At 35.9% G+C, this 21,211-nt stretch overlaps 1 protein-coding gene across 4 annotated transcripts in view; it reads left to right on the top strand.

The window, feature by feature from the left end:
- UTS2B (urotensin 2B) overlaps positions 1 to 21,211 on the top strand; it is a 59,251-nt gene that overhangs the window by 27,137 nt on the left and 10,903 nt on the right. For 3 of the 4 annotated variants that reach the window (XM_038583703.1, XM_038583700.1, XM_038583701.1), the window contains 4 exons: positions 3,398 to 3,550; positions 14,205 to 14,428; positions 19,556 to 19,654; positions 20,811 to 20,848. In XM_038583703.1, the coding sequence (XP_038439631.1) occupies positions 14,326 to 14,428; positions 19,556 to 19,654; positions 20,811 to 20,848 (240 nt within the window). In that variant the 5' untranslated portion in view covers positions 3,398 to 3,550; positions 14,205 to 14,325. The remainder of the gene's footprint in view (positions 1 to 3,397; positions 3,551 to 14,204; positions 14,429 to 19,555; positions 19,655 to 20,810; positions 20,849 to 21,211) is intronic. The other variant, XM_038583702.1, reaches the window with a different exon arrangement.

The raw sequence follows: 21,211 nt of genomic DNA, 5'->3' as shown, positions 1-21,211 counted from the left end.
CTATAGCCAGCACAGAAACACATCACCCTGTATTTGATTTCCTTTTTTCATGCCTTACTTTTTTTTTTTTTAATTTTTTTTAATTTTATTTATTTATGATAGTCACAGAGAGAGAGAGAGGCAGAGACACAGGCAGAGGGAGAAGCAGGCTCCATGCACCGGGAGCCCGACGTGGGACTCGATCCTGGGTCTCCAGGATCGCGCCCTGGGCCAAAGGCAGGCGCCAAACCGCTGCGCCACCCAGGGATCCCTCATGCCTTACTTTTCTTTTTTATCTTATGCTTCTTTGTACTGTGGAGGAGACAAAATTGTATCGCTAACTTTCTTGGAGTTTTTGACTGGGACTCATAGACATAGACACATTAACAGGAGGAAAGCATAAACATGTATTTAATATAAGTTTTGCATGACAGAGAGCCCACATAAGTAAATGAAAACCCAGGGACACCTGGGTAGCTCAGCAGTTTAGCACCTGCCTTCGGCCCAGGGCCTGATCCTGGAGTCCTGGGATGGAGTCTTGCATCAGGCTCCCTGCATGGAGCCTGCTTCTTCCTCTGCCTGTGTCTCTGCCTCTCTCTGTGTGTGTGTCTCATGAATAAATAAATAAAATCTTAAAAAAAAGAAAACCCAAAGAAGCAGTTAGATTTGAATGTGTGTCTATGCTGAATGGAACAAAGAGTAATAAGTTGTGAAGATGTGACAGTGCAGAGGCGCTTGGGCTAGGGTAATTAATCCGATAGATAAGTGACCAGAAAGACAAGTTTTATTTTAACAAGGTTTTTTTTTTTTTTTATAGATTTCTTTCAGTGATAAGAATGTTAGTTTTCTCCTGATACTGGAAAGGTATTTTCCATATGAGGTTTAATGTCTTGCTTTCAGGTAGAAAAAGAGGAGTCATACCACCCCTCTTGCACCTGCTGTTTTTCAAGTGTCTTTATCTCTCAGTGATCCTTATGTCAAAATGGCATATCCCGCCACCTTTTAGTACCCTCTAGTAAAGCACCAGCGTATAATTTTGTCTCGGGGTTTCTTTTTTGGAAAAACTTGGGCTAAAAGCACAGTGTATTAGAAATATGGAAGGCATATGGACCTGTGGTCAGCAAGGAGACTAGAGACAGGTTGCGGCTCATCCATGCATGGAGCACCTTAAAAGTCAAGCTAAGCATTCAAAAGAAGCTCAGGTTCCAAAAATCTATTATTCTGTATTCACACAAAGTGGTAGGAACAGAATTCTGCATCAATAAAGTAACTTAGTGCCTGTCCAGGCATTCATTAGCTAATTAAATGGTGGAGCAGAGATTGCTGAGTCTTTCTTGTCACGTAATGCTTAGGAATCTCTCCTTTGTTTAATTATGTGGGGTGCACTCTGCTTCCTGTCAGCAGCCCATCCCTCATTTGTTGAGGAAGAAAGGTCTGCCAGAGGTGAACTGGAGCTTCTTCAGGGGATTAGTTAATAGGAAATCTGCTGCAAACTTCAGCATGAAAATTTCTCCTCCTTACCGGAGGAAACTTTGGTACTCAAGCATCTTATGAACCCCCAGGCATGTCTTTTGTACTATTATCAATATCTCTATGATGCTTTTGGCAATTTCTGAGGCTAACATGGAAACTGGTTGCTATTTATATTTCTGATGCAGGTTGTTTGGGGTAAAATGAGAATAGATGTAAACTAGCAAAATACATGATAAATTGTTCGCAAATTGTGAAATGTGCCAGAGTTCAATCATCCCCTTGCCTAATTTATAGACAATGAAATCAGTGAGCATGTTGATTTTATCTCTGAAGTTAACTTGTATTCTTTATGTTTTAAAGCAATGTAGTCTTTCTTTATCTTATAGAGTAATGAGAGGAAAGATAAATGATATAAAACATATTGTATGTTTGCTGAGTTTCTGTATTGAGGTTTAAATGAAATGTGAATATTATATTCACATTGTGTTAGTGGTTTCTTAATTATATTTCTATAAGAGTATACCTTGAGACAAGTATTCAAATGCAAGTAGTTTATTTGGGAGGAAATATCAAAAGGGATCTGATGGGGAGAGAAGTGAGCCTGGGAAAGAAAGAAAACCAAAAGAGAATGTTATCAAGCAGGTTACCACTGTGGGCAAGTGGAATATAATCTACTAGGGAATTTTGGGTGACAGGGAAGCACGTAGTTCACAGTTGTCCCAACCAAGGTCAAGGAAGCCAGCATATTTATTTTGTACATCCCTGTCTTTCACTGGATGAAGTCTGTTTCAGGGAGCTCTACTAGATTTTCTTCTAAAGCCATCACCCATATCTCTCTTCTGCAATTTTCCAGTGAAGGATCTGGTACCCACTTGCATCTCAACAAGTGTGCTCACCCTAGTATATGCCTTGCTATAGTGAAGACTGTAAATACAAATAGCCTGGATGTAGGTCAAGGTCATGCACATAATACTCCATAAACAACTACTCACTGTACCCTCTGCTCGAAACACTAGGAAGAACACCGGATGTGGAAGGAGAAAAAGAAATCAGGACTCATTAATTGTTATGATATTCATGGGTAGTGCATCAGAAGTTGAATTTAGGCATTAAGAATCTTATTGATGGGTCCTTTCCTTTATGGAACACAGCTCCTTGAATGATTGTATCCATCATATCACCCACCTCACTGATGGTCATAAGATTGGGGATAAATATTATGAATCAACTGTGGGTTTTTTTTTTTTTTGAAGGGGAATGTGTTCTCAGATACTACTGTCCAAATCCTGTATTAATTCTTCCCTCCTAGAGGAAATGAATATCAGTTCAAGGGATGTAAGTTGTGCCTGCTGGGGTATCTTATGCCAAAACTATCTATGGAGCTGAATCTCAGCAGCCAACAAAATTGATTGTTTCTGTGTCCTCCAATTTCCAAGGACTCTTCCTCTCAACCCACACCTCTTTGCAAAGCTTCTAGTAGTGCAGTAAATCTGAGTTCATCCTGTTATAGTAGTTAATGGACTTAAGAACTGAGCTGAAAAGTCATACCCAAGCAGGAGTTACAAATTACTCAAGTCAGGATAAAAGCTTCATAAATATTGACTCCACCTAATGGTTTTTATCAGAGGAAGAAATCTCATTACGATAATGGCATCTTCTCTCTAAAGCACCGTTCTTTGGACAGAAGTTCTATAAATGTATCAATATCACCAAGAATTTAGTTAATAAGATTGAATTGCTCAATGTCTATCTTCATTTATTATTTAATGTATTGATAATATAGAAGGTTTCTCAGAGTGAAATCTTGAAGAATATTGTGGTGAGAAATGAAAAGAAATTTGTGGAGGGTGATGTAGCATTGTGAATCATCTAGGACTGAGCAAAATGGATTATGCAAAGCCAAGGATGTTTTAATTACTTTATTGTTTTTTATTCATATCTTCAGGCCATCAGCTAGAATGAGACAAATTCTCCTGCTGGTTTGACTAAGTCTTATGTAAATACATAAATCTGTTTGGCCACCCAAAACGACCTGATGGAATTCACCTAAATAAAGAGGAGATGGCTCAGTCAAGGAGAAGAAGGCGACATATTGTGGGTAAGCAGGAAATCATTCCTATAAATGAAAAGAAAGGAAGTGATAAACTCGAATGCACACAAAAAATAGATTTACTGAGGAGAAAGAGTAACCATTTTGAGTTAAAGCAGTGACTTTTTCATAATTCATCAATGAATTTTTTGTGAGTTCTATTATTGTGCTAGATATTATGTCAGATGTATGAATGTACAAACAATCTTGAATTATCTTTTTTCTTCTTAAAACATAAAAAAAATGATTATACATGCTACAAATAGAGAACAATAGGCTATAAGAAAGTTTTTAGCAGAATGTTGCTACGAAATGGTCAAGAGGAAGAGATGTTGGATGTAATCAACCTTAACATTTTACATGAGAGACTGAAGCCCAGAGCTTGGAAGTTATGTTATGTGGCAGAAGGAGAAGGTGTTAACTTTTTTTCTTCACTAGGTGACCAAGAAACACTTAACCTGGCTGAATGACAATGTAAAGATTTCTTAAGTGCATTATTGTGCTGAATAATATTTTCTTAAAATTAATTTTATTAGTAGCGATTATTTAAATGAGAATAATCAATGGTGGAATTACTATTCACTTTAACTAGCATTTGCAATCACAAACTATGTGTCGAGAACCATGCTAAATATTCTACATCTATTTTTTCATTTAAATCCTACCACAGGCTGGAAGGTGTATGTCACAATGAACGATAAGGAATCATTATCCCTATACTCAAACAATTCAGATTTAGAGAGAGACCCACATGCAGCTCTCATTAGTGCAACATAATGCAACAAGTGCAATAACATAATTTGTATTATGCCTCACAGTATATGGAAGAAGAAGCAATTAATTCTGCCCTAAGAAGATCGAGGAATTCTTAATTGGAAAATATAATCTTAGACCTCTGACTTTTTCTTTTTTAATGAGTGTCCTGGGTAGAATAATGAAGGATAATGATCTTCTAGGCAGTGGGAGCTATGCGAACAAAAGAATAATTTCTTGAAAGTATTCTCCTATCTCCACCTCATAGTGAGGCAAGTGCTAAACCAGCCCTCAGAGTAAGAGAAAGGAGAAAGCTGAAATCAGTGTCAGAGAAGAGTTAGTAGGACTTCTGAGATTAGTTCCTAACAAGAATAAAGTCAGGAAAGTGGCCAAACACAGACGTATTCCTCTATGAGTTAGATACTTCTAAGGGACAAACCCTTTAATCTGCAGTTCAAATCCAAGAGTCACACACAAGGAGAAAAGGCACAGAAGTTACCAGGAAGCTCTTCATTTGAAGACATTCTCATAGAAAAATACTTTGTGCTCCCAACCTCCTCTGGAAGAAGCATTGATTCAGACCTTCAATGAATCTGCAGGATGCCTGCCAATTTTCTTTCCTGATATCTCTTGGCTTCAACACAGTTCTTCCTCACAGATATTGACATTCTTTTCTCAAGCATAGCAAGCATCATTACAGTTTATTGCATGACCTATACAGACATTAAAGTGTTCACATATTAGTTAATTTGCCTATTACATCAAAGGCATGTCTGGTTCCTCTTTGCCTCACTCATTCAAAGCCATTTATTTCCTCTCTGTAGGAGAGAAACAACAACAAAAAATATGCCAGCCTTTGCCTTTTCTTGCCATCTTTTCCTCTGAGCACTCTAAATTTGTAGATCTTAGCCCTGTCTATTTTGGAAATATTTGTCTTTTCTTCTTCCTTTAGTCTTATTCTGCATCTGGAATAGTCAGTATCCTTCTTCCCTTTAGCAGATGGAAGGGAAGTAGTCAAACTAATGGGAAGTATCCAAGCATAAACTCTACTACAAATGGACCCTTACTCTATTCATTTGTTTAATCATTAAATATTTGGCTAGGGATTATCATGTACCAGGGCCTCTTGAGGTTGCTGACAATATGGTTATAAATATAGCAAACAGAAATCAACATGTTGAATTCGATAGTGCATTAAATACAGATAATGCACAAAAGCATACATAGTAATTTTTTTAGAGTTGAGACATGGGCTAATCAGGAAATGTACAGTGCAGTGAGAGCTATGACAGGCAGACTCACCTAATCTGGAAAAATCAGAGAGATTTCACTAAGGAAGTAACAATATTAACTGAGGCTTGAAATGGAATATGTGTATGTATGTGTGTGGGGGTATATAAGTGGGGAGAGAGTGTGTGCCTCCCTACAGACACAAAGTCCTTGTGGGAGAAAGTAGCTTGACAATTTTGAAGAACTAAGATCGTTGTGGCTAATCTATGGTAAGGCAAAAATAAGTCTGGACGAATTGAAGATATGGGTAGAAGCAGATCATGCAGGACCTTATAGACCATGTTCTGAATTTCAATCTTTATCCTAAGTGTAACAAAAAAGGATTCAAGGGTTTTAAGTAGGAATATTATGAACTGGTATTTTCATTTCCAAAAGAGTACTCTAAAAGCTTGTGGGGAATGGGTTAAAGAGAAGCAATGGTGAGTATATGGAGACTTGGTAATAATGGTATTTCAGTAATGCAGGTGTGAGATGTTGGCTTCCTAGTCTAGGGAGGTGCCAAAAAAATAGACATGGAAAGATTTGAAAAATATTTAAGAGGCTTAATGATAGAACTTTGCGATTGGGTGGAAAAGATGGGGCATGAGGGAGAGGAAGAGGGCTCTTGAATGAATGACTGGGTAAATAGCCATGCTGCTCACTCAGGTAGCAAACTTTGGAAGAGAAGTGAAACACTAGAGTAAAAATGAAGGGTTCACTTTTGGATATGATTGAGAACCTTGTAAAAAATCCAGGTATGGTACTCCATAAAGAGGTGAGGAGAGAGGCAGACATTCTGGAGTCATGATATGCAGGGAGTGATTAAAGTTATACATTTCCTAGAAGAGATTGAAGCATGATAAGAAAAGAGAATCTAGAACAAAACCCTGACAAAGTTCACGTTTCAAAGGTCAAAGGAGGAGGAAATGTTGAAAGAAACTGAAAAGGAATGACTAGCAAAGTCAGAGGAAACCAGGGAGTTTTTCAGTGAGTAGGCTGTGGTCAACCAAGAAGATTCTGAAAAAGAGGAGAGGAAAACTAAAAAGGGTTCATTGGATTTAACGGCAATGGGATTCTTGCAGAGGGCTGTTTTGTGGAGTTGGGAGCAGGGTGGTAAAAGCAAGATTGAATTGGGCTAAAGTAAATATGTGGGAAAGAACCAGAGGAAGGAAATTTTTTCTGGCAGTTTGGCCTTGATGGAGAGAGAACCTAGGAACCGTAGTTGGAAGACACTGTGAGTAGTCTAGTAAAGTTTATTTGTTGTTTAAGATGAGAAAGAGAAAGTTTGGTTTAAATGATAGTGGCAAATGGAGGGATTTTTTAAAAAGTTTTATTTATTTATTCATGAGAAACAGAGAGAGAGAGAGAGAGAGAGAGAGAGGCAGACACATAGGCAGAAGAAAAGCAGGCTCCATGTAGGGAGCCTGATATGGGACTCTATTCCGGGACTCCAGGATCACTCTCCTGGGCCAAAGGCAGACGCTCAACTGCTGAGCCACACAGGCATCCCTGGAGGTTCTGATTCTTGATGCAAGGATAGACCATCTTGACAGCTACTACCTCCATGATGGCTGAAGGAAGAAGAGTTTACAGACATTAATTGTAGCCCAGGGCCCCTGATGGCCAGGGAGTCTACCCTTTAAACTGAGGCTCAAACCTTTTTGACAGTTTCTTCTTCTAATCTCAATTCTAAGAGTCTGGTTTCCTACTGCTTAACATCTGTAGGCTTCGAGAATCTCTTATTACACAAACAATGCTAATAGATCCTGGATTTTCCATCCAGTTTTTCCTTTCTTTCTGTTCCAATAGACTGTATTTTATGATATATTGCCCAGTGTTCTCACCTCAGTTATATTTTGGAAAAATGTTTTATTTTGCATCATGTGCTATAAGGGAAGAACCTTATATTTGAACCTTGATTTTAAACCTCTAGTTTGACCAGAATCTAAGCCCCTACTCATTTCTACTCAGACATCTTTTATGCTTTCAACTATTAACAAAAGTGCTACTAGAAAACAGGCTAAACTCCCGTAGTACAATGTGTCTATGCCTGGAAATTTCTGTTGTCTTGCCCATCTACTAGTGTAGAGCCCCTCTGAATGTTAATTCCTACTGATATTCAATATTAGGTATACACGTTATTATGATTATTCCTCTTCCCTGGATCCTGCCAGAAAGGTCTCTGTATCTCACGGTTTTTCTTAATAAAAAAAGTGAAAAAATATCTCAGTGTTTTATTTCTATATTGGAAAATAAGTAAACTCCATGGGTTGGGGATATCATTGCAAACCTTGCAGAAATAGAAAGGTATGTAAAGGAATACCATGAACAGTTGTATGCCAATAATTATATAACCTTGATGAAATAGACAAATTCCTAGAAAGACACAAAGTACTAAAACCAAATCAATAAGTAAAATAGGCCTAAAAATAAGAAGATTGAATTAGTAGTTCAAAAAGTTCCCACAAAGAAAAGTCAAAGACCAGATGATTTCACTGTCAAATTCTGCCAAACATTTAAAGAATAATACACACCAATCCTTCAGAAACTCTTCAAAACATAAAAGAGGAAAGAATGCTCCCTAATTCCTTCTATGATGCCAGTATTATCCTGATACCAAAACCAGACAATGAAATAAGAAGAAAATTACAGGACAATATCCCTTATAAGTAAGGATGCCAAATTTTTCAATAAAATGCAAGCAAAAAAAAGTACACTAGTGCACTGAATCAAACATATACTAAGGATCATACAAATGGGATGTATCCAGGAATACAACGTTTATTTAACTTACAAAAATCAACCAATGTAATACATCACATTAATAGAATAAAAGACAGAATCACATGATCATCTCAATAGATGAGGAAGATTATCTGAGAAAATTGAACGCTCTTTTATAATGACAGCACTCAACAAACCAGGAATTGAAGGGAATTTTCTCAACCTTGTAAAGCGCACTTGCAAAAAATCCAGAACTAAGATTGTACTTAGGGTGAAAGCTTGAAATCTATCTTCTCTGAGATCAGGATCAAGATAAGTAGACATTGTACTGGAGGTTATAGCTAGAACAATTGACAAGAAAAAGAAAAAAAAAAAGCACCTAGAGTGAAAAGAAAGAGTAAAACTATATTTATGGATGACACGAACTTCTATATAGAAAATCCTAAGGAATCTTCAAAACAAACAAAAAACAAACAAACAAACAAAAAGGGTAGAGCTAATAAATGAAATCAACAAGGTTTTAAGAAATAAGATCAATATGCAAAAATCAATTGTGTTTTCATACCCTAGCGATGAAAAATGCGAAGGTTAATCAAGAAAACAATTCCATTTATTATAGCATCAAGAAGATAAAATATTTAAGAATAAGTTGAACAAAATTAGTGTAAGGCTTGTTCACTGAAAACTACAAAATAGCTTTGAAAGTAATTAAAGACATAAGCAGAAAAACTGCTCATGGATTGAAAGACTTAATATCTTTAAGATGGTGATATTTCCCAAATTGATCTACAAATTCAATGTAATTCCTATCAAAATCCCAACTGCCCTTTTTACAGAAATTGACCAGCTAAGTCTAAAATTTTTAAAAAGATTTTACTTATTTATTCATAAGAGATACAGAGAGAGAGGCAGAGACATAGGCAGAGGGAGAAGCAGGCTCCCTGTGGGGAGACACAGGTAGAGGGAGAAGCAGGCTCCTTGCAAGGAGCCCGACATAGGACCTGATCAGGATCAGGCCCTGGGCTGAAGGCAGTGCTAAGCCACTGAGCCACCTGGGCTGCCCCCAAATTCTGAAATTTATATGAAATTGAAAGATCCAGAAAAAGAACAAAGTTGGAAGTCTCATGTGTCCTGATTTCAAAACTTACTACAAAGCTACATTAATCAAGATAATATGATAGGGGCACCTGGCTGGTTCAGTTGGCAAAGCATGCAACTCTTAATTTCAGCATTGTAAGTTCAGGGCCCAAGTTGGGTGTAGTGATTATGTAAAAATAAAATCTTAAAAAAAAAAAAAGATAGTATGGTAATGACATAAGGGCATACAAATTGATCGATGGAAAACCACATATCCATAAAAACTAGATATCCACATGTAAAAGAATAAAGTTGGACTTATACCTCACATCATATACAAAATTTAATGCAAAATGGATCAAAGTCCTACATTTTATAACTAAAAGTATAAACTCTAAAAGAAAACATGGTCATGAGTGTTCATGACTTTGGATTAGGCAATGGTTTTTCGATAAGCTAAAAAAATAGACACACACACATACACACAAAGAAAAAATAAACAAATACCAAACAAAAACTGTGCTTCAAAGGACAGTATTGAGAAAGTAAAAAGGCAATCCATAGAATGTAGAAATATATTTGCAAATTATATATTGGATAGGGGACTGGCATCCAGAATATAAGAGACTCTTGCAACTTAATAATAAAAAGACAATTCAATTTAAAAAATTGTGAAGTTATTTGAATAGACATTTCTACTTTATTTTGACAAATAAAGGCTTTCTGAACTCTTTTAAATGAAAAAAAAAATCCATGCACACAGTTATCAGAATGCAGAGCCTCTACTTTTGCCTCGTCTCTTCTGTCTGCTGTTTCTTTCACTCACTTAACTGTACATTAGGAATTCTACCAAGAAATAATGGGGTCAGAAGGAGGTCAAAATGAAATTGTTTAAGTTTTTTTACTTACTGATAAAAAAAAAGCCCAACTGTTTAATAGAGTCAGAAAGTAATCATTCAAATGTATTTGAGTCACCTTATGGACCCTGATTATCTGTGCTTTTGCTGTCACTCATTATGAGAAATAGTTAAGATGTAAATTAATCTTAGAGTGATCAGTAAATTATAATGACAATGTCTTCATTGACAAAATAGAAATGCTATTTAGAAACAATACGTGAGATACAGACTAAGTGATCAAGAGGATTTCTTTTGAAAATTTGAAGCAAAATGTAAATTTCCTTTAAAATCAGGATCTCTCTGATTGGAACAACCAATCACTTTCCATTTCTATGTTTTCCAGACTGTGGACAAGAGACAAACTGGATAAGAGTATGACTCTGCAGTAGAGCTAGGTTTCCTTTTGGCTCTTTGCTGTAAAAGGTGAAAAATCAAAATAGCTTTACAGTTTTTGAGGGACTACAGAAGGAATTAAATAAGACACTGTATGTGAAGTGCTTGGAACAGGGCCTGGCATGGATGATTTTTCAATTAGTGGCAACAATGTCCTTGATTATGTGTTATTGCTGTGTACATTAAAGGCTCCAGAAACAAATATTCTAACTTCATTTGTCTGTTTAATGCGACCAGTCTTGAAAATTTGTTTTTACTTGAACAACTAATTAGATTAAATACTCATGAGAATAATTTAGTAAAATATTTTGATTATTAAGAGAGATAGATAAAATATTTAGTATAAGGATCTTTGTAGCTTTTTTTCCCAAAGTAGATGGAATGGCCACAGATAAAGAACTTGTTTTTCATGACTTTGCCAACATTAGCTAAAATATGACAGAAAATTCAGGACATTACATGTGGTTTCCTGAAATAAATGTTTGTGGAACAAAAGTCATACATAACATTTTGTAGCCATCCAAGACTCTGAAAGGAAAGAGGGCTAAGGAGAAGGTGGTCCTAGCCCCTGCTGTTCTGAAGAAGCCCAAAGCCAAGAAGATGGTCAATCTCCTGGCTGAGAAAATGCCCAAGAATTTTGTCATCAGACAGGACATTCAGTCCAAAAGAGACTTCAACCTTTTTGAAAATGGCTCTGCAGTATTCAGCAGCAGTGGCAAAGGGCTATTTTCTATAAACATCTAAAAGTGCTTCTCGTGATGAACCAGTTCACCCAAACCATGGAACGCCAAACAGCTACTCAACTGCCTAAGCTGGCCCAGAGACATGGACCAGAGACAAAGCAAGAGAAGAAGAAGAAACTGTGGCCTGGGCTGAGAAGAAAGTTGCTGGCAAATGGGATGTCCCCACTGAGACCCCTCCTGTCCTTAGAGCTGGGGTTAATTCTGTCACCACCTTGGTGGAAAGGAAGAAGAAGCCTCAACTGGTAGTGATTGTATATGATGTGGATTCCATTGAGCTGATTGTCTTCCTGCCTGCCCCATGTCTTGAGATGGGGGTCCCCATTGCATTATCAAGGGGAAGGCCAGGCTGGGGCCTCAGGTCAAAGGAAGACCTGCACCACTGTCATCTTCACACAGGTTAACTTGGAAGACAGAGGAGCTCTGGCTAAGCTGGTGGAAGCCATCAGGACCAATTACAATGACAGACATGATGAGGACTACCCTCACTGGGGTGGCCCACGCTGCCAAGTTGGAAAAGACAAAGGCTAAAGAACTGGCCACCAAACTGGGCTGAGTGGATGCTGTTGAATTTTCTGTACAGAATAGTAGTAAAAAGTTCTCTTTCAGCCAGTAAAAAAGAAAAAAAAAAAAGAAATGAGTCATCAGTATCCAACTTTATTAGAGAAGGCAATTCAATTAAGCTACCTTTTTTTTAAGAAGGCAAACTCCATGGGAATTGGAGTTCCTTGTGCTCCTATTTAACAACAAAATTTTTAAAAATCCAAATAATTTTATTTATATTCAATATTTTTGAATTAAGTAACCATAAACTGAACATGTCTTTAATACTGATTCATATTTAACTTGCATTTCATTTGTTATTTATTCCCAGATCTTCATTTTCAATTATTAGATTTATTATTATTATATTTTATATATGATTGATCAGATTTATTATAGGTGCACTTTATATTTTGTTTTTACTTTTTTCTTTAATAATTACTTGCAACTATACTATTTTTCATAATAGTTGTATATTATTTGTCCATTAAGTAATATTTATTTCTCATTTTCCATATTGATATATTTTTAAAAATAGAGCTTAAAAACCTAGTTCAAATAATGTATTAAATAAGTAATGATAGTATCAAGGTATGTTTGAATGATGAAAGGTTTTGAAACACTATGGTATGATAAACTTTAAGGATCAGGGCAGCCTGGGTGGCTCAGCGGTTTAGCGCCTGCCTTCAGCCCAGGGTGCGATCCTGGAGACCCTGGAGACCACACACATTGGGCTCCCTGCATGGAGCCTGCTTCTCTGTCTGCCTGTGTCTCTGCCTCTGTGTGTGTGTGTGTGTGTGTGTCTCATGAATAAACAAATAAAAATCTTCAAAAAAACCCAACAACTTTAAGGATCAAGTTGCAAAGACATTGTTCTTGAATTTTAAGGCTCAAGAGAAAATAGGCACTTAAGGAGGTACAATTATTCTTTCCATTCATCTAGCTTGATACCTACATGTAAAATTTAAGAGCATTATCCAATTTTGCCTTTAAATTACCAAAAATTTCAGTTACTGCTTATTCACAAATCAAATATGTTTTCACTTATTTTTCCTTTGAAATGCTCCAAAATTTGCAAATAGGGCAGAAATGTCCACGACAAGAACTGTGAATACTCAAAGTATTCACAATTTAATAGTGGAAGCAGACACACAAAACATGGAACTGTAATGGAAGAATGGATTTGGGGTGATGATAGATATCTAAGCAGTTTTGTGGTAATCCAAATGAGGTAAAAAAAAAAAAAGTTATGTCTGAAAGCAAAAGAGAGAGATCCAGAAGACTAAACAGATCTAGTGTCATTTCCCAGGGGTTTAAGGAATGAGTAGGTGAAATGGTGGTGGAATGGAGTCCAGGTAGACAGAAGTGATGCTCTGAAGTAAGGAAGTGCAAGATATGTTCATCAATTGAAAGCCTACTATGACCAGTGCAGAAGGCCATGTAGTGGAAATGAGCCTGCGAAGGAAACACAAGCCTGAATATCAAACTAAGCAGTTTAGAGTTTATTCAGGGAATTTATTAAAGCAATGGGTTCATGAAAAGTTGGGTCATTGCATTTTTTTTCATATCATCCCATGCTGCCGTTTATGCAGAGGAAACTGAGTCAGTTTAGAGCTAATGCATCCAGAGTTCTCCTGATCGAAGAAGTAAATGCCAAGGCCAGAGGTCATTAGCACATCCTTGGAGCCATAAAATTGGAATTGTGGATATACTGGAAGACTTTGACTTAAAAAGAAAACCATTACAATTAAAGCAAGTATTAAAGAGTGTAATTGACGGGACATTTGCCAACTTTGAATTAATTAGATTTAGCTTTAATCTCTAGAAGTGCTGGTTGCAGCAAAATGAAACCATCCTTCTTCAGTGCAGTAAGACATTAATGTTCCCATTATGATTCATTTCCAATTTGAGCTCTTTCCCAACTCAAATCTATTGGTTGGTTAAAAATGAAGTGGTGGCTGCAAATAACATGGGAAGACCTCCGTGGGGCTCTAAATTAGTCAAATGAAAGGCATTGTTCCCATTTAATTGTTCTGAAAATCCAACCAATAGGTTCGACATTGCCAGTTTTTGCACTATGCTTGTGCATGTGTCTGAGTGCGTGGGCATGCATAGGAATGTCTGCTTTTAGCGAAATGGGCAGGTAGGAGATATATCGATTGAGTTCTTCCTGTCATTGACTGAGTAGCAAACCTGTCACTTCTCCAAGTAGTGAATCATGTTGACAGAATGCATTACATTTTATAAGTTTTTTTCTTTGTTCAGATCATTTGTAGTTGAAGCACACTTGCCACCTTTTAAAAGTGATCTCTGCAGCATTCCAGAGCCACTGAAGTATTCATCTTGACCTGGATAGTCAGTTTCTCTGCTAGCACAGATTTTTAACATGAACAAGATTCTTTCAACCACTCTTTGCTTTGGATTCCTAACTTTGTTATCTGTAATGATTTTTTTGGAAATGGTGCATGGACGGCCATATCTTACCCAAGGTATGTACACGTGAATCTAAAATCCTACAGATGGGTGAATAATCCTTATTCTCCTGTTTGCATTGCCTTGATTTTTCTGCCATTATTGAAATAATGCTCTAAGGCACTGGTATTATGTAATCATCAAACATCCCTTCAGAAGTTGCTGTTTTAAATTATAATCTATGATGCTGTTCTTCTCAAGTAAATTAATTTTAATCAATTTGTACTAAATGTATTTTAACTGCACTTTATTATTTTTTTTCTAACCATGGGGAACCTTTTTCTTACTTCTACTCTATGACCATAGGTGGTGAGTGTATAAATAGTAATACAATCAATGAACTAATATGTGCATATTTTGAAGTACATTTGGGGAAAGAAAAGTAATATTTTTATCCAATGAGATTATAAATAAGTTATTTATGAGAGGAGAATGGCTCAGAAAAGAACAAATTAAGATGGAAATTTGTATTTGCAGAGATTGGGAGGTAATAATGCAAGGGGAAATCTACATAGTATTTTCAAGGAGGACAGTGCTAGCACCCACATTATGCATTTATCAGATCTCTAACATATTAGGGTACTTATGTTAAATGAAATAATTTAATCTATGACATCTACAAATATTTACTATATATAAAGTTGGAGAAAATAAATATCTGCTCTAATAATATTGTAACTTCTGTTAATCTTTCTTTAAAGTCTTCATTTTGTAGTGTAAATAACTCTTCATCTGAAAATCAGTAGAGCTAAATTTAATGTTGGTTTATTAGGTGAGCAATATCATTGAGACTTTTGTATATTTCTTTATGTTTGAAAAATAGTAACTTAAAATGTGCTATTTTCCCTTCTAGCTTCAGGTTACCATCATCTAACTGACCTCCCTGATAGGAAGGAGTCTTTAGCTTTTGTCTTACATAAGGGAATCAAAGGACAAAAAACAAAAAATAAATAAAATAAAAATTAAAAAAAGAACATAATACATTTGGTTTACATGACATTGGCTTAAGAAGAGGGCTAAGTTTCTCCCTTTTGGACTGAATTCAATTTTACTAGATCATGTTGTCTCAAGTGTGGTTTTAAAAGTCAGTGAAAGAACAGTTATTTTGGCAGTGAAAATAAAAAAGCATAAATCCTTGTTATTTATTTATAGGGATTTTCCCATTGAAAAACAAATTATCTCAGAGACATAAATAGAAGCTTGGGAATCAAAAACTTTGGATTTTATCCATGGCTCTCATTTTGTGTTTGGCTGGTCAAAATCATTGCACTTCATGGGCCTCCACTGGTCTTGTGAAATAATGAGATTTTCAATATTCTTACCACTCTGCTGACATGTGAGGAAAAATGACATCATTCATTGGGAGCTTTGCAAAAAGGTTAAGATGTTAGTTAGTGGTAATATATTTATTTTTTATTGGTGTTCAATTTGCCAACATATAGAATAACACCCAGTGCTCATCCCATCAAGTGCCCCCCTCAGTGCCCATCACCCAGTCACCCCACTCCCCACCCACCTCCCTTTCTACCACCCCTAGTTCGTTTCCCAGAGTTAGGAGTCTCTCATGTTCTGTCTCCCTTTCTGATATTTCCCACTCATTTTTTCTCCTTTCCCCTTTATTCCCTTGGATGTTAGTTAGTGGTAAATGTAACTTCTGATTTCACGTGGATGTGGAATCTAGAAAAATCCAACCCTAAAGCATTTTTTCTCGATTAAAATTAAATAACACCTCTGACCCTAGAATACCACACATTGATGTGCTTATATCACTGGCAGTATATTGGAAAGTTTTCTCTCGGGGACTCCCTTGGATCTGTTGCATTGTACGTAAATGGAAAAGATTTAATTACTAGTAAGGTCACTTTCTTATCTAAATTGTCTATGATTAGAGTGAGCCTCTGTCCATACACACATTTGTCATAGCAGCCAAATGTTTGACTTATTGTAATCTTTTAACACATTTCTCAAATAAGCATTTGTCTGCTGACAGGGTACAAAGTTGGGGTTACCATCCCTTGCTCTTTCTGTGTTAGTATTTCAGACAAATGGCACACTCTGCCAGCTTTCGTTTTGTTGGGACTATAGAAAAGCACGGCTTGATGGGTAAAACCTGACACTGAGCATACTGCCTAACACAAAAGACTGAAGAGTGAATATCATGACCCAGAATACTGTATATATAATTTATTAAGTTTTGGTATTTTATCATTTTAGGGGTTTCAGATTTGTTTCTGGTAAAATTTCTCTGTCTCAACTAAAAAGCTTCACATTTGAATGTAAAGCAAGGAGACAGTAAACCCTTGATCCAGTATCTTAAGTAGTAATGAATCAGTATTATTGGTATGCCTGGTGGCTCAGGGGTTAAGCGAGTCTGCCTTCGGCCCAGGGCGTGATCCCAGAGTCCTGGGATCGAGTCCTACATCGGGCTCCCTGCATGGAGCCTGCTTCTCCCTCTGCCTCTCTTTCTGTGACTCTCGTGAATAAATAAATAAAATCTTTTTTTAAAAAATGAACACGTATTATCTGTGTGTTTCTAAAAGCATTCACTCCATCACATCTGGGTCACTTTGCCATCCTTTGTGCTAAGGGTGCATTGACACTCAGGTATTTAGCATTTCCTTTATCAATATTAACTTTTAGTTCAAGGGCAGAAACAGTCTGAATAGTGCAATTTTTTAAGGCTGTATCGGTTTTATTTACTTTTAAGATTTTATTTATTTATTCATGAGAGACACAGAGAGAGAGAGAGACAGAGAGACAAAGACACAGGCAGAGGGAGAAGCAGGCTCCATGTAGGGAGCCCAATGTGGGATTCGATTCCAGGACCCCAGGATCACGCCCTGGGCTGAAGGCGGCGCTAAACCTCTGAGCCACCCGGGCTGCCCATGCATCTGTTTTAAAACTAAATATGAAATCAAGAAAAAAAAGACTTATTTTCTATTATATTTCTTAGAGAATATATTAACTTCAGGAATAATAAAAAAAATTTTTTTGAGAAAATATTTCTTCCGAGATTCCTGTAAATGATGGTTGCTTTAGAAGGTAGTGACAAGACGTTCTGAGGACAGTTACGCAAACATAGTTACTAGAAAACAGACTGGCCAAGAAAGGAAAATAGATCAATTTTCTTTTGTGAAAAATGTCCCACTTAAACATGCAGAAGTGGATTGTGAATGAAACATAAAAACTTCAGCTCTAAGCTTTCCTCATTACTTCCTTCTCATCTTATACATTCTCTAAGTTGAAGGTAATGAATCAATTTTTCTTATACAGTTCTCTTTCCGAAACAAGTTAACTATTATCATCTGGCTGTCAAATGTATGGTATTTCTTTTTCAAACAAACATTATAAGGTGTATTATTTAACATTTTCATAAACAACTGTAATAACAATTATGTTATTGCATGGCCACATCTTTAAATGATTTCTGAAGGTCTTCATATAATTGATGTTAAATAAAAGTCCCATTAATATTTTATTAGTGTTTTAATTGATCAATAGAAAAAAAACATCACAGATAATTTCTATGTTTATGAAGTAAAGAAATTGAAGACTAAGCATCAATGAACTATGGTCAGTGTAGATACAATACTGTCACTTGCCCCAAGTCATCCATTTGCTTCCTCACCAAGGTTTTCTCATTCCTTTCATTAGCCTCTTAGTCCTCTGGATTCATCAATTAACATTCTGTAGATACAGGAAAGGCAGATGATTTAATGGAATTTTATTTTATTTTATTTTATTTATTTTTATTTATTTATGATAGTCACACAGAGAGAAAGAGAGAGAGGCAGAGACACAGGCAGAGGGAGAAGCAGGCTCCATGCACCGGGAGCCCGATGTGGGATTCGATCCTGGGTCTCCAGGATCGCGCCCTGGGCCAAAGGCAGGCACCAAACCGCTGCGCCACCCAGGGATCCCCGATTTAATGGAATTTTATATTCAAATCATGAGCCATTTCTGTACCTAAAACCACAATTTTTGCACATCTAAACTTCAAACTCGCAAAAAAAAAAAAAATAAAAATAATAACAATAAATAAAAAATAAAATAAATAAAAAAATAAACTTCAAACTCGCAAATCTAGTTTCTGCTCACACTGTCAGTGACTATGAGGAACTAGGAAATGGGGTGAATGATCTACAGAAGTTCTGTGAAAGAGGTTTGATTTTGCAGGCCACCTCACAAAAGTTCATTTTGTTTTAATACACTAGCTGTTGTTTCAATTGCATTATTTGTTGATAGTTTATTGAGTCTTCATGTTTTATGGCTTGAGTAAAGGCCATTTTGTCCTGATTTCTACTCCAGAATAAAATATTTACAAAAATTTGGGTGATATTTCTGATTTTAAAGTGCTAAAAAAGTTGAGCATCTGATCAAAGAAGGGGCTGGGAAGTAAATTGACAAAGATGGAAAGATGTCAATAGACAGGAAGTAGAGATGCCTGGGTGGCTCAGTGGTTGACCAACTGCCTTTGGTTCAGGTCATGATCCTGGAGTCCTGGAATGGAGTGCCGCATCAGGCTCCCTGCAGGGAACCTACTTCTCCCTCTGCCTCTGCCTCTGTCTCTGCCTCTCTCTCTCTCTCTCTCTCTCTCTCTCTCTGTCTCTTGGGAATAAATAAATAAAATATTTTAAAAAATAGGGAGAAAGTAGACATCATACCACCTCTCCTGCAAGGTTTCCTTAGATGATTTTAAAGGTAATCTCAAGAACACAAAAAGTCTCATATTTAAATTTGTACAGCAAATAAAATCTTAAAATAAATTATTTTTTCTTTAAAAATAAAACTTTTGATTTATATTTTTTATATTAAGCACAAGAGTAGAAAATTTCAATAATACAGATAAAAAATAAGAAATCTACCTGCAATTCTACTACCTAGAAATGATGGCAGGTAAATTTTAGGGTATCATGTTTCAGACATACGTCTCCACCTTTCCTCTCACAAACTCTCTTTGAGTGCTCCTATGCATGCAACGATTTATTTATCAGCCCATTTTTTTGGATTACACAACTTTCTCCACACCCCTTTTATTGGTGAGTATATGCATTGATAGTTACCTGTAAAATGTATTTAATTAGAAATACTTTCAGTGACGGATTGAAATTGGAGGTTTCATTACATTGAGATGATTATTGCAGGAAATGAATTGTTTCCAGCAAAAGAAGATACAAATAGCAAGGAACTATTGCTGGATCTACTGAATACAAATTTTGATTTCCAAAGACCTTCCAATGTTGGTGAGTCAAGAATTTATTCTGCCTTCTGAACTGCTCTTTCTAAATGTTAATGTATGTTAAATAAAATAGTAACTACTCCCTTTTATGCCGCACTGATGGCTTAAGTGTTTTTATTACTTCATATTCACGCTAAAAGCAAAGGCATTATTAACAAATATTAAAATCGTATCTTCAATTAGAGAGTCCTAGTGGGATCAATAACCATCTTGTTATAAAATAGTTACCTTTACTCATATTTTCCTCTCATCTGTGCAGCTCCTCAATGGCACAGTTAATATTTTCTTTTACTAAATGCTTCACATCTGTTCATAGGTTTCCACTAGAAATTTCACAAATTAACTGCAGTCTTATAGCACATTTTGCAATCAAATTCTCTCAATGTGGGAAATGGTTGGAGTAAAGAACAGTGGGAAATTTAGGCTACACCAATGGAGATTTTTTTTTTCTTTGAAGAACAGCAGAATCTAATTTATAATTGTGCATCAGAATGCTTTCCAAGAAATGACAAATACTGCCAGAAACAGTAAGTCTAGCTTCAGAAAAAAATGTGATAATATGTCAGTGTGGTACACTCTCAGAAAACATCTGGCCTAAAGAACATGTCTATTCATGGGACAATGTACTGACTACACTATCTTAATAAACACTTCAAAAATACAAAGTTTTAAAATTAGAAGTAAGATATTCTCATTGAAGAAAATGAATGAAATTATAAAAAAGAAAAATGCGTGCTCATTGTAAGGGAGGGAGTTATTATTAATATTTTAGGTATTTCTCAGTTGAATTATACAGATATTTGTGTCTTGCTTTTTTCACTTAATATTGTTTTATAAGATTTCCTCATGTCAATAAAATAGTTTATTTCTAAATAATAGTAATTATTAGAACTAAATAATAGTACTTGTTAGAGCTACGGTCTATTTTAGAAAGCTTTGTGTTTGTTACTAGAAATTAAGTATTTTCTCATTACATAACTGGTTGCAATTCAATATTACAGGTATTGAGAAAATATTTGGGCTTTATTTAGGGATGATGGGTGGTCTTAAATCATATGGAAAAGACCTTTGCCTTCCATATAAGATCCTGAATGTGTGTTCTGAAGTGAGTGAAATACTACTTGCAATGAAATTTTTTATATGAAAAATGTATCTTGCAGGAATAGAACTGGCAAACAAACTGGAAGAACTTAACCAGGTAAGAATGTGAAATACTTACATTTCAATTTTAATGATAATTACAAGCATCTTCTTTGGACACATTTTGAAAAATTATTAGTACTATAGTGTAAATTTTTTTTTTATTCCTGCTAGAGACAGAGTAAAGTAGGGGAAAAATAGTCAAATTTCACTTAAAGAAAAGAAAAAGAAAACAAAACTATAGCTGAAGTGATCTTGAGATGAAACGTGTAGAAACTGGATTCTCATCCCAGCTCTCCAATTACCTAACTATAAGACCATGGACAAATTGAAATTCTCTGGATCTAAATCTCCTCATCTATAAAATGGAAGACTATACCTAGATTCATGATTTTCAAAATTTATTATTATTTTTTAAAGT

The sequence above is a fragment of the Canis lupus genome, chromosome 34, assembly GCF_011100685.1.
Source record: "Canis lupus familiaris isolate Mischka breed German Shepherd chromosome 34, alternate assembly UU_Cfam_GSD_1.0, whole genome shotgun sequence".
NCBI lineage: Eukaryota > Metazoa > Chordata > Mammalia > Carnivora > Canidae > Canis > Canis lupus.
Note: the sequence above shows the minus strand (reverse complement) of the source record. Positions and strands in the feature narration are given on the sequence as shown.